This window comes from Zeugodacus cucurbitae, chromosome 2 (assembly GCF_028554725.1).
Source record: "Zeugodacus cucurbitae isolate PBARC_wt_2022May chromosome 2, idZeuCucr1.2, whole genome shotgun sequence".
Lineage (NCBI taxonomy): Eukaryota > Metazoa > Arthropoda > Insecta > Diptera > Tephritidae > Zeugodacus > Zeugodacus cucurbitae.
This window is the reverse complement of record NC_071667.1, coordinates 76,916,810-76,931,188: the sequence shown is the minus strand read 5'-3', so window position 1 is coordinate 76,931,188 and position 14,379 is coordinate 76,916,810. Positions and strand designations below refer to the sequence as shown.

Sequence of the window (14,379 nt, the reverse complement as noted above, 5' to 3'; positions counted from 1 at the left end):
TCAGTAAATTGTCAAGTCAAGTCTGGATTGATAATGATAAGAGTTTTCCTGTGTGTTTGATGAGATTAGAGAATCGTCTACTATAATCTGGCTCCCTGTGGCCAAACTCTACGAATGAATCTGTACTGCCAACAAGTGGAGCGTGTGAAGGAAGTAATCGCGGTCAACTTTGTCCAATAAGGAGAGAGATTTTGTTCCACCAGGACAAGGCCAGACCATACACACATCGATAGTTACTCACCAGAAGCTCTGGGAGATCGATTGGTAGGTTCTTACATCTGCCTTATACTCCGGATCCAGTTTGTGGAAAAATCGCCTGAAGAGAGGCTTGTGAAAATCAACTGTTCAAAGCATTCATTTATGTATCAAACCAAAAGTACTAAGAACACTTGATTAGGGGTTAGGAATTTCAAAGCTACTTTGATACTTTGGTTTGCTAATTGTTTTTGCAACGTAGGACCTCGTAACAATATTCTTGGATTCAGCCTCAAAATAATATGGTTATTAAGAGAAGTGTGACTACTAAAAGCATTCAACGGTACTAAATCATTTTAGTGCTCTGGGATATTAGTGTTTTTTCTTAAATCAAACTAAAATTAATTTTTATAAATTTGTATGAAAATGTATATAATATACCTAGTCTTATTTTATTTCTTTTAGTTTTTAACTCCTAAAGCAGAGGTGTTCTCTTCTTTAATACCCTTTACTGCATATGACAACATTGCAGGTATAATTATATGCACATTTTCATACAGCTACAAGCAAATTAAATGCACATTAATGCCGTTTGTCAACAAATATTACAAATACAAATTGTATTTGGTTTATCAACCAGTTTGTTTAAGGCTAAATGACAACAAAATTGTTACAGATTAAAACAATATTAAATATTTCTTCACTTTCTAATTTAAAAAAAGTAACAGTAGGCCATACACATCGCCAACCCCAGGCCACCCGCTCACTTTTCCCACAAACACGAACGAATGACATATTTGCACTCGTACGTTGAACGCTTCGCAGATTGAGCTGAGCGTCATCCATTTAATTTATGAGTCTAGCTTTTTGCTGGCAATGTACGCCAAACTATGTATGCGTCCTTAATTACGATTTAATTACAACGTCTATTCACTTAATGGCCTCCTCCACACTTTTACTGGCAGTTGAACTGTGTGCTGTTGAGTTCAACGGCGAAGGGAGTTTTGCAGTAATATTTCCGCTGAGATTTACATGCTTCGCTTCGCAACAACAACACAAACACCGCTGATGGCAAGGTGAAGGTATGTACAGGGTGCCTAGCTGTATTTGTGTATGTACATCTGTGTTTAAAAAAATTGTAGTAAAAACTGTTGTGATTATACGCACTGATAAAGAGAGAGAGAGCGCATGTGTACGTGTATATTATTTAAGAGCTTTGCGCTAATTACTGCCTAGGAAGGGCATAATAATAGTAATAATAATGTACAAACAAGCGTAGTTTAATAAATTGCTTAAAAATTATACAAACAATTGTTGTTGGGCGTATTAAATAGAAATGGTGGCTCATTAAATAGAAAACGAGCACATTTATGGAAATTCACAATGTAATTAACAGCGACACTATTTCGAATATTTTTTTGTTGCTTTGGAGTGGGAAATACAGAAATAAAGAATTAAAACAATAAAAAAAAAATTATGAAAAAAAAATATTATTATTTCTTGTTTAAATAAAAAAGTAGAAGTGTAGTGCTCCAATATTTCATTCCACTAAGTCAAGTTAGAAATAAACTAATATTTAACTGTTAATTTGCTGGCTATTACAATACATACTTGTAGACTTAATTCAATATTTATTTATATACAACAAAGTGCGTGACTCCCACCTATACGCATATATTGCATACATAAGTATATATTTCTACATATTTTTTTGCATTAATATATCTATTTATATACCTAAGCAAATTCAAATATGAATATGTATGGTTTGTAAACATGCGTTTCTATTTTGTTGCATTTGTTGCATTTAGTCGGCAGTAATAGCAGTTTTGCAATTTCATCTATGTTATGCTTGTGCCTTGTGCTATGGTATGACATTAAAGATGGCGTGACTAATTCATTTGTATAAATTACCTATAAAGAATGGCGAGTTATTAACAAGGCTGTAGCATTAATATGCGTGATTATGTACATATGTACAGATGCATTTATGTGTTTAATATGCGTATGCATTTATATATGTAAGACATATGTACACATTAGAAAGTACTAGTATTCTGTATATTATATTCTGAGAATATAAAATTTGCTATAGAGAAACTTCAAGCCAGTTTGTATATAGGAAACTTTTAGAAATATTTAATTTATATTTTAAGTAATATAATTTCCGAAACTTAGTAAGAAATATATAAATTTTTAGCCATGGTTTCAAGAAGAAATAAAACGCATATAATTTAATGTAATGACCAAGAATTTAGTTTCATTTTAAAGATAAGGGTTTGCCTTTAAATCGAGATATTTGGATTTCAAGTTCGAAAAAGGACTTTTAAAAAAATATTATTAATTAGGATATAGCCATTAAAAATCCAAACTGTAGATATAAAATACAGTCAGATGATATAAGGGGCCCAGTATATTATTTATTTATTTTTATAGGCGGAGCTAACATGTTTTCTAGTACAGATATATATTAGTCTTAACTCAAATATGAAGTGATAAAAATTTCAAAGTCCTTTGTATCCTGGTTCGTTAGTTACAGTGTGTTACAGACTATTTTTTTTTTTTTTAAATAACTCTCTTATCTATATTTATTTATATATAATAGTTTACTTTGTTTTAAAATAAAACAGTAATTTTTATGTTTTTGAACACTTTTTGTATAACCGCTTTATTATAACTTTTTCTATTTCTTTTTTTTGCCTATAGGCAACATTGGGCATGAAAGGGTTAATAATAATTTTTTTTTAAAGTCATTTTTTTTGGAACTTCGAATCCAAATACAGTGGAACTTCTCTAACTCGAATCTCCATAATCCACAAAAAAGTTCGAGTTAGAGAGACTTCGAGTTATTGAAATTTTCATTAAAAGATAAATTTTTCAAAAAGCTGTAAAATAAAGATTTACCCACAGTTTTAGTTATTTACTTCGCAAATTCGGTATTTTGTTTGTTGCACTTTGCTATTGTTTGGCTCTTGACGTCTGTATCTTATGCCTTTGTTACACGATTTATGAAATCTATAAGTGTAATATCATATTTTTTGTTCGCCTCCATACGAAGATAGGAACTCCTTTAAAATTGTTCCTTGATTGTACAATTTTAAATTTTTTACTATGCACTGGTCGAAAAGTTCGATTAATGGAAGGAAATTTGTATTAAATTTGACTTCTATTGCCAATTTAAGAGTTCGAGTTATGGAGAACTTCAATATATAGAAATTTGAGTTATGGAGGCAAATTTGTATTAAATTTGATTTCTAAACGCTATTGCAAATTTAAACGTTTGAGTTATGGAGATCTTCGACTTATAGAAGTTCGAGTTATGGAAGTTCCACTTTATTTAGATTTTTGAGGTTTACTATGAAAATTACAAACCTTACTGAGTATGAGTTATAACCTTTAAATGTTTGTACAATTCTCCATTTGTAATAATTTTAATTATTTTTTGAAACTGGAGGCAACTTTTGCACAAATTTCTTTATTCAAAATCATTTAAAAATTGTTTCTTATTTTCTTATTTTTCCAGAACAACTAACAATGTAATAAGCTAATAATCAACTTAACAGTGGTGAGTGATGAATTTTTGTATGAGCCCTTAGGCTTATATATTAACATATTTTCATTATGATTATATTCATCTGTATTTATAATAAACAAGTTTTAAACTTTCACGCCATACACTTAAGAAGTTTGCCTCAGGGCAAATGCAATATATTGTATTTTAACGCTTCAAAGCTTCTTATTATAAGTTACTTTGCTGGGTCTTTGCCAATTCTGTAACAAAAAAAAAATAACTACAAGCAACTGCATTAAACAATATGCACTTTTGCTTATATACATAAACACATATTTATAGGTATATATAGATATAAGAGGTTATATATATATTCGTATATACTTAAACTTCTATGTAGACATACATATGAGCACATCTAAACTAAAGAGGTAGTTAATATTCAAATAATTATAAAAGCGCTTGCGTGCTTGGTTTATGATGCATGTTCAAATAAATTAGCATCATTTTAAATAGATGCACTCACACCTAAGTGGGTGTATAGTATATGGTATTTTATGACTAACATTGTAAAACTAATATAAGCTAATAGATATGCAAATGTGCATACGCAAATGCTTGTCGCAAATAATCAATTAAGTTTTAAATAAAATCAATATTAACACAATTTATTTAATATAATTTTGAAATGAAATATTAACATATATGTATCTTGTGCTTTTTGTACTCATTGTGCCTTGAATTCGATCTATCACAAATAAAAAAAAATTAAATAACTGTTCATTACCTTCCACTTTACTGACATAGTTCTCAAGAGTAGAGTGGCTATTTACTACCTAACGGAAATCTAATTATAAATGTATTAGTCATGGATTAGTTGAGCTACTTCATAGTCATAAGTATGTGAGTACTTTGTAGTAAAGATAACTGGTTACTTATCTTTGCCAGGCAATAAGCTACATTTAAACATAATATACTTAAATTTACATTAATGTTAGCATACATGCACATACATAACTATATATAATATAAGTTTGTATATGCATTAGTATTCTACGTAACTTGCATCATTCCAAACACCACAAAGGTAGTTACGCTTTTGTAATTCGCAGTCATCAGCAAATTTCATTCGATCATTACAACAATACTCACTGCAACAATGCAACCAGAATCTTTTGTTACTTCAATATTATTCTGTTGTTGGCTTTACAGTTCTAAAGTGTTGAAACATTCATCACATGGGTCACAAAAGTATGAAATTATATGCACCTGCATAAGTATGTGTGTATATGTGGACTACATCAGTCTAATGATGTGAATTCGCTATACAGAGTCAAAGTTTTGTATTTTGCTAATCATGTACTTTGTGCACTTTTCCTCATCTGTAACTTCCCGTCGAAGCGAATTAAAACTAAATTATACAACTCCATAGGTATACATACATATATACATACATTATACATATCTGAGCTTATATAATATATTGCATTCATTGCTGATGACTTCCTTTTAATAAACGGATGGAATTTGCTACATTGAAGCAAGTGCTTATAAATGTGGATCATGTAGAGAAGTGATGCATAACTAGAAGTAACTCTCTTTTAATTTAGCATCATGAAGTGCCAAAGTAACTTCTTTCCGCGTAATTAATAATTGATTGAATGTACAGTTAGATCCAATGAACGACTCTCACCACAATATGTATTGGATACTATGACTGTACTAAGATATATCTAAAAGGAAGCTTGGGATTGAAGCCTTATAATTAACTGATTTGGTCGGCTGTTAATGACGTTCATACCGTTTTTTGACTTTGTGAGAATAATCTAATTTATATTTTATTTATCAAACAACTTTTTTTTATATCCGTATTAATATTTCTGGTCTTCAAGTCTAATAAAATGTACAAAAAGTGTACTCGTTTTAATTATGAACCACTTTTTCCATAGTTCTATTCTCGTTAACTCTAGTGGAAAACGAGCGCTTATAAAATAACTATAGCAAAGTATTTTCTTTGAAATTTAAACGGGGCTTGGTCCAGGAGGCAAAATTAACTAGATTAGCTTAGTTATACCATCGATTTCTACTTCTTTATCCAGATCAATATATACACATACATATTTTCGGACACTACAGATGTTGTCCTGCATAATATTACAAGCTATTAGGATATTAAACAAATTATGAATTGAAACACGCATAATAAAATAATTTGGAATTAATATATAATTGTATTAAAGATTTCGTACACCGACAGTAGCGACATCCAATTAGAAATCATTTTATATTTGTACATGCCTGCCAAGCGGTTTTGACGAAAACCTTCCCCGGGTGCGAAGCACGTTATTAGTTATAAACTGGTGTAAATCGGTAATATATTTAATTTTGCGGCTTATTTCGGGTTTTTTTATTTTAGCGATTTTGTGCGACGTGGCACTGATCAAATGGTACGAAAATGTGCCCCGATTCTTCATTGTTATCTATTTTGTTTGCGTTTGTTTTTTATTCAATTAAATTTTTTTTTATTTAAATGAAAGACAAAGTTGAATTTTCATGTGTCGCACTAAAAAGGTGCTACATGGCAGCCAACGTGTTAAGCGGTGTTTAGACTGTAACAATGACGCCATCTATTTTTGATGAATATAAGACATAAAAAAAAATATAAATCTGAAACTAATCGAATAGAATGGCGACTACAAACCATTCTCGAATTCACATGAAGAAACACAAAAAATTCCATTCAAATAGGTCCAGCTTTTTAGGAGGAGTTCAGTGACATACACACGTACAGAAGAATTGTATAAATAAATATATATGTATATATATTTGACATAACCGTTTAAGAGTGAAATATTTCGTGAAGTTATTTGCGAATGATTACTGTTTTGCTCTAATCAAATTTTACTTAACATCTGTACTATAAGTAAAAGCTATTCAACTGATCAAGATATATGTATGAGTATACATACGGATCCTTCCAAATCGGACGATTAAAAGAAAGTGCTTCCTAGCTTAGTATTAAAGTATTAACCAAAAATATTTCCGTCACTAAATTGCTTTTGTTAATTCCTCAAATACAAAAAAAACACATTAAATTTTTTATAATTCTTCAACTAAAAAGAGTATTTAATAAATCGGACAAACGCGTTTTTTTCAATATTTGAATTCATGTATATTTGTATGAAAATATATTTATAACCCGGAAAAATTAAAAAATTACCAGGATTTAATGCATACTTACACATATATAACGGGAATTTAAAATTTTATTTGGACAATATGCATTTTCTAGAAATAACTTTGGTCAACAATTTCAACATTTTATATCCCCATGTATGCATACCTACTTCCACAACTGTCTCTTCTTCTATATCTGAGTTTATATCTACCGACTAACGGTATGACACCTATGTACATACAAATCCATAACAGTGCCCCACATTAATCCATTACTCTCCATTACTCATATAAACCGCAAAAAGGAAATGCAACTGTTTCAATAACACAACAAGCGCTAACCAACAACAGCAGCAGCGTACGCGTAATATATTATGAAAAAAAATGAAAAAAGAAGATGCCGCCGCAGCAGCATGATCGGTGATCAATTGTTGTCATTATGGCTTGATGAGATTCTGTTTAAAGCGTAAACACAGTAGTGAGGTCACTCGCCTGTAGTGGATTAATCAATTTCTACGACGGATCTGCACAATGATGCTCACAACAACAAAAATAACACTAACAACAGAAAATCAGTGGCAACCGCAAAAAGGAGGGGAAAACGGCAAACAGCGGAGGATAAAAATAAACATGAAGGTGAAATAAAGCGCTAATAACAGCAAAATCAATCCAATTCGACGTCAAGCAGACATATGTACATACAAGCGGGCTTGCCGCATTTCACTGTGGATGCGTGTATATATGCATGTATTGTTGTAGTTGAGTGTGTTTGTTGGATTTGCATTCCATTTGGTGGACGAGCGGCATTTTGATTGCAAATTTGATCGTTTTGGCGCATGCGTATCATTTTCACTCATCACTCAGCGGCCAGATGTAACGAGCAACGAGCAAAGTGAAAACAGCCAGATCAGCACACCAAACACACACACACCCCATCACATAGATCAGAAGCAATGTGGACCCAATTTCAATATCAAAAGATTGACTGCGTGTTGTTGTTGTTGTTGTGGCAGCCTAACTGTTGGCTTTTCCAACACGTCGCGGTCGATGTTTTCTCGTTAAGCCCCGAAGACCTTGCCGTGATCGTGTGATCGTTCAGTGAAATCGGCTACTGTATTGCGCAGCGCCGCTCGCAACCGGAGCTGGAGCTTGCTTTATGATAATATTCAGTTAAATTGGATTCACGCGGGGCACGTACGCGCAAATCGGTGCTTCGTAATCAGGCGGCAGTGGCTGTGATGGCTCTTCGCCAACAGCGGCGGCGGCGGCGGCAAAGTAGACTGGGCCACAGCAGAACAGATCAATTCAAATTATGCCGCCAGCAGCAAGGAAAACAAAATGCCACTAGTCCATTCTTTCACTCGGTTTTCAACACCTCTCGCAGCGCCACCGGCTTATATCGGCCAAACTAGCCGTCTTCAATTGCGCAGATTATTATTATTACAGTGTTTAATCACGTGATTTGTAATGGCCGCGCTGCGTTGGTTGGTTTGCGGTAAGCTCGCGACGTCTTCAGTTGTAGTCGCCTTCATCACTCGTCATCCGCGGCTTCCTGGCGTCATTTGCGTTACGCATGTACGAAAATCAATTTGAAATTGCGCTTCTTCTCAAGGCTTCCAACAGCGGCCTCCATCCATAAGTCATATTGGCAAGAGTTTGCATTCGGCTTGGCAACAACAAGTTTAATGACTGGCGCCTCATATCCGGTAACGAAACGCTTTTCTGCGCGTTTTAATCTACTTTTGGCTACTGGGATTGAATTTGGTGCTACTGTCTTTGCGGTTAGTCCATTACGCATTTGTGGTGAAGCACGTTCAGTGGCTGCTATTTTACAGTTTTATTTTTTGGCAAACAGATTGATTAATAAGCTGAAGGAATAATTGTGTTGAGTGGAGATGATAAATAATTACAAGCCAATAGCTAATAGTGGCACCAGGACCGTTACCACAGAGCAATTCTCGAAATCTATAATAATGTGAATTCATGAAGTAATGGAGTTCAAGTATAGGTACGTCCCTGATCTCTCTCTTAACGTGATGACAAGAACAACTTCTATTCTTAGTTTTACATTCCGCGATGCGTTGTTCTCAGGTTATTTAGAAACTAGTTCTCCCTGCTCATATTTTATGTTTTCTTATACCAATCTCTGAACGTTAAGACGCGCATGAGAAGAGGCTTGAGGAACATAGTTCTTATTCAAAGGACACTGCTAATAATTTAACGGAACACTATAGAGAACCCTTAGCATTGACATTAGGTCTTGAAGGTAAAGGAAAATATAGATCCGGAAAGCGAAATATACATATGTATGTGATTTAAATCTGTCGAAAATACCAGGTTAGATATAATACCTAACCACTTTATATATCAATTGGATATGCGGAGCCAATAATATAAAGTCAAACCCATCAAATAAGCCAATATAATACTTAATAAACCCCTAAAAATATAAAATAAGACTACCTTCCGAAGCTTTTATATATTTCAAAGACTCACCTGTACCGTCATCGAAATTTTTGGTTGATAGTTGAAACAGAGCATCGAGTGGCGTGTCTCCCGCAGCTTTTTTAGCTTTTTCTCCCGTCGTAGCATTCTCAGTGCGTTCCTTTCGCACTTTGTCCCCCGATTTATCATCACCACCGTTCGTCGAAACCCCATCTGCGGCACTCAAAGTAGGCGAGCAGCATTCACTACCCGCCGAGCTGGAATGTGAGCGCTCCGAGCCATCTTCCGAAGGTATTATCGAGGGATCCATACTCATTTGGCGTAAGAGTTGCGCCTGTGCTTGAAAGTGCTCCTGCAATTGGCGCTGATAATCCCACGCCAGACGCTGTTCATAGTGCAAGAGCGCGGGCGGCAAAAAGGGACGCAGCGGCATGGGAATCGCAGCGCCAGCACGCATTGCTTGCCAAGCATGCGCCGATGACTTAGGAATGGCGTGCGCATCGAGCAGCAGTTGCGCTGGCGGCATGACTAGTGGCGGTGGTGGCGGTACAGTGGGCGCCAAGCGTTCGGATAGGACTTGTGCTGGTAGCACTGTAGTAGGCGCCGTGGGTTGTGGCCGCGGTAAAATCGGCAAAGTTGCTGGTTCAGCAGCGCTAACGGTTTTGCTAAGCGCCAGCGGTACTGCCAAGGGCGGCGGTGTTGGTGTACGCGATGGGGTCGGCGAACGCGCTGCAGCATCATGCTTACCCAAAATATCGGCGATCGAAAAGCTTTTCACACGCTCAGCGGTCGATCTGCGGCGTTGCAATGGCTGTGGCGCTTGATCGGTAGTTAATTGAAAACCATCATCGACCAACAAGACTGAGCGCTGGTTATGTAAGTCGGCGAGTCGCGGGCGTTTTATACCAATTGGCCGGAAAGCGGTTAAACCATTTTGTTGTCTTAGACTATGCATGGCGGCAAGCAGTGGTGGGCTCGGAGAACCCACTGAAATCTCGGATATAGCCGGACTGGCGGGACGTGGAAGTGGACTGCCCGAACGCATCATGCTCGTCTAGGTAATTAGCACCAAATGTATAAGTACTCAATTTTCGTAATTCTTTTCACGCTCAACAACGCAAAAGATCACACACACAAACACAGCATGTGACTAAGTGTATACTCATTATACGAATTTTTGTTTTTTTTTTGTTTTTCTACATTAATTAGTAAAACGCTTAAAGTACTCAGCGACCACTCATATGCAAATCAAATCACATGTGGACGACGGTAAATTTGTATGTGTAACAGTATTTAATTGCACTGTGTTTTTACTGTCACTAGTCATTGGCAGCGTGGCGGCGTGGCGGCGGCGGATGCGCCTCAGTGTGTCAGCGCGAAATCGCGTTATATCCGGCGCGTAAAAAATGGTTTGCAGAAACGCGTCGGCAAAACGACAAACGTCAAAACGAACGTACACATCAGCGTTGATATATACTACTAGCACTGTGACGCGGACTGAAACAGAAAAATGGCCTGTTGGGCAGCCGGTCCTAGCAGAAGCTCAAAGGCGCGCTATGCGCGGCAGAAACTCGTCAAACGAGCTGTCAAGCCGATTGGAAGGGTGCGCGAGAGAAAGAGAGAATGAGTGAGAGAGCGTGGCGCGCTCGCAGTTATTATAAAATAAAAAATCTAAAATACTGCAGAAATATCGAAAAAGAAAGAACTGAAAGGTGGTCTGAGCAGCTATTTTTGTTGTTGTTGTTGTTCACAAGAAAACCAGTTCAACTCACTCTCTCGCTGTTTTACTTGCTAGTTTTGCAGCTCTACACATTTTCATTACTTCTTTTTTCCTTTTCCTTTACTTCTTATCTTTACACACCACTTTCAGTGACGTCACAACTCTACCTCTAATTGGATTGAGAGTCAATGAACATTGCGCTGTAGCAATAAATAAGCGCAAAGAGCGTCAAAGGCATAGCCGCTCTGCATTTGTTTTTCGAAAACACCCTGTGCAGCAAAAGCTGGGCGTGTTCTCTGCTACAACACGCTTGACCAATCACAGCGCAGCGCGGTTGCTCTTGGCTTTTATAGTCGTTTCTATATGTTGATATGTGTTTACATGAGTGTATATGTTTGTATATGCATATGAGCGCATTCTTGGCATATGATATAAGACGCTTTTTTGTAGCTGTCAACAGAACGTCATTAATTTTTCCAATTTGACGCTGTTGGCTCGACTCTGATGTATGTGAGTAGCTATTGTTGCAACTATGGCTGTTTGTTGCAATATTCGCTCTCCTTTATTCAACAAAAAAATATGTCTTTATATACGTACATACATACATTTAAAGCGTTCTAAATATATAACATCCACTGTGATTACTTGCTTCGCCATCTGCATTGCATTGTATGTGTGTATGTATTTTAGTGTTGTTGTTGTTTTAGCGTATCTTTTGTTTCAATTGTTTGTCGTTTTGTTTTTGTGGTATTCATTTCCTTTGGCTTTTTGGTGGCGACAATGGTGACGGCTCGTTCGCTAGTTCACTCTGTCATTTTGCTCGTTTAAATTTCTTGTTTTTATTGTTTTTGCTTTTGTTTTTCTGCAGTAAACTTTCCACTTGGTTGCATGCGTTAATTATTATAATTGCTTTGCTTGCCGAATTGCCGAATTGCCGAATTTCTTTTTTAATGCGCGTTTGTATTTATTATATGTATCATCTACATGCATACATATTTATACTTTAAATGCATTCGCATAATTATATTATATATACATATGTATAAGCTTTTGAGTTAGTTAACCCTTCCCAGTGCGTACTCAATTGGGTTCAGAAATAAAATTATACTTGAAAGGTACATCCTTGTGTTGTATTGATAAAATTGTATGATGGTTGATGTTATACTCGTACTACTCTAGATACACATATAGTTGCAAATGGGTTTGAATATTCTTATATACATGTATGAACTTTAGGGTGGCACATAATACGTTCTTTATGTTTAATATTATTATTTAATATTACAATTTTATTTGCTCACGAGAAAGATTTTTATATTGATTTTAACTAGTATTTTTTTGGAAAATGTGAATAGGTATACAAGGTGTGTTAAAAAAATAATGTGAGTTTTCGTTCGATGGAAATATATGTATTCATTCGTCTACAATAATGTTGTCGCCTTCAAAACAGTCTCCATTCGATATCATGCACCTATATCAGCGCTTCCTCCAATCATCGAAACACTTCCCAAACTCTATTTTTGGAATAGCCTTTGGCTCTTTCAGCGATTTCTCGTATGCATGTAAAACCACGGTTCTTTAAGGTTCTCTTTATTTTAGGAAATCGGATATGGTCACATAGAGTCATGTCAGGCGAATATGGAGGCGGGGGAGGGGCATTGGTTTTGGCTAAGAATTCACCAAGTGTGAGCTTTTAACAAACAAAAACTGCCAAGCTCATAAAAACAGGTCTACTACTGACAAAGTAAGTAATGATTACAACTGAAATAGTATCGTACTTCAGGGACACGTGCATATATCAACATAATAAAAAATATAAAAAAAATTGAAAATTGTGATCTCCAAACTCTCGAAATTATAAACTCCCTTCATTTTTTGAACAGACCTCATATACAATATATTTACATTTGATTATTGTTTTCTTTTTAAATTTTAGTGATAATTGTTTTTTCATTGAAATATAAAATGTATTATTTTTTAATAAGCTAACTTTGATAATTATCATCAAGAATAAATATTATTTTTAATTTTTAATTTCAAACATTTTTGCTTTTGATTTCTTTTAGCTGTAACCACCAGGTCACTTTGATAAAAACCATTTAATAAACATATTTTTGAAATCATATTATGTATATTAAGACACACCCTCTCTTCCAAATATTCCTATATATAAATTTACTGCTAAGTGCTTATCCACACCTACACCCATTCTTATATATAGTATACATACATACATATGCATATGTATATATGTATGTATATGCAAAAACTAAGCCAAAAAGCAAATCATCTCTTCGCAATTTTTCTTTTTGGCATTTACTCAAAATGCGCTCCCCCACCTTTTGACAGTTTTTGGCAGTTATCGTTAAGCGTACACTCAATTGTCATCAATAATGATGTCTACTTGTCTCCACGAAAGTGCCGAGAGCCCTCTTCGTATACACACACATAAACACACTCTCGTCAGCTATTTGGCAACTTTATGAGCTTTGCAGCGCACATTGTCACATGCAAATACACACATAAATATACTCATATATACATAGCAGTAATCGTGCCCACAGCCAGACGACTTTCTATTAACCCGCTTATCCGCGTTCAATTGCCTATGTGGCGGAGGCAGCGATTTTTACAGCCGTCCGTCCGTCTGTCCGTCCGCCTATTTGCCCGCTAGCATGCTAGTCTGTTAGACTGCTAGTGTTTGTCTTTATTATTTTCATGGCAGCGGTGCGGCGTCTGGTGCCGGTTACTCTTTGTCGGCTATTTTTGCCTTGATGTATTTGCTGACTGCAGTAATTTGCAAAAGTGTTTAACACTGAAGGTGTCGCCGCCAATAATATGATTGCTGTTGCGTATGTTTTGTTGTGGTTGTTACTGTTATTGTCTTTGACTTTATTTTTTATTTTGTTGTGCTTTTTGGCTGTGCTTGTTGTTGTTATCGGTGTTGCCAATGTATATATGTAACTGTAGCTGGTGCATTTTAAATGTGTTGTTGTTGCAATTGCATGCATACACTTGATGAGTTAATATATGTGAGTAAGTGTATTGGTTGCATGTTGCTCGTTGATTGTAATTTGCTGCGGGCTGATTGCTGTTTGTTGTTGGACATGTTTGTATGTATACATTGCTCTCATACTTACTCATGCCAAATTTGTTTTTGTTAAGCGAACGCCATACTCAAATTGAATGCGGTAAATCACATTTGCTTGCCGTAGAACTTTCAAAATCAAGAAGTTTGCGATTATTACTGCAGAAATGGAAATAAATGGTTTCACATATATACATACATACATATGTACATATATATATTTACATACAAATATATAAATTG

General features: G+C 35.4%; 1 protein-coding gene across 1 annotated transcript in view; it reads right to left on the bottom strand.

The window, feature by feature from the left end:
• LOC105211299 (retinal homeobox protein Rx) overlaps positions 1–10,879 on the bottom strand; it is a 51,548-nt gene extending 40,669 nt beyond the window's left edge. Inside the window, exon 1 of the mRNA XM_011182649.3 lies at positions 9,380–10,879. Coding sequence (XP_011180951.2) covers positions 9,380–10,376 — 997 coding nt within the window. The 5' untranslated portion in view covers positions 10,377–10,879. The remainder of the gene's footprint in view (positions 1–9,379) is intronic.
• Positions 10,880–14,379: the final 3,500 nt, after the last annotated feature.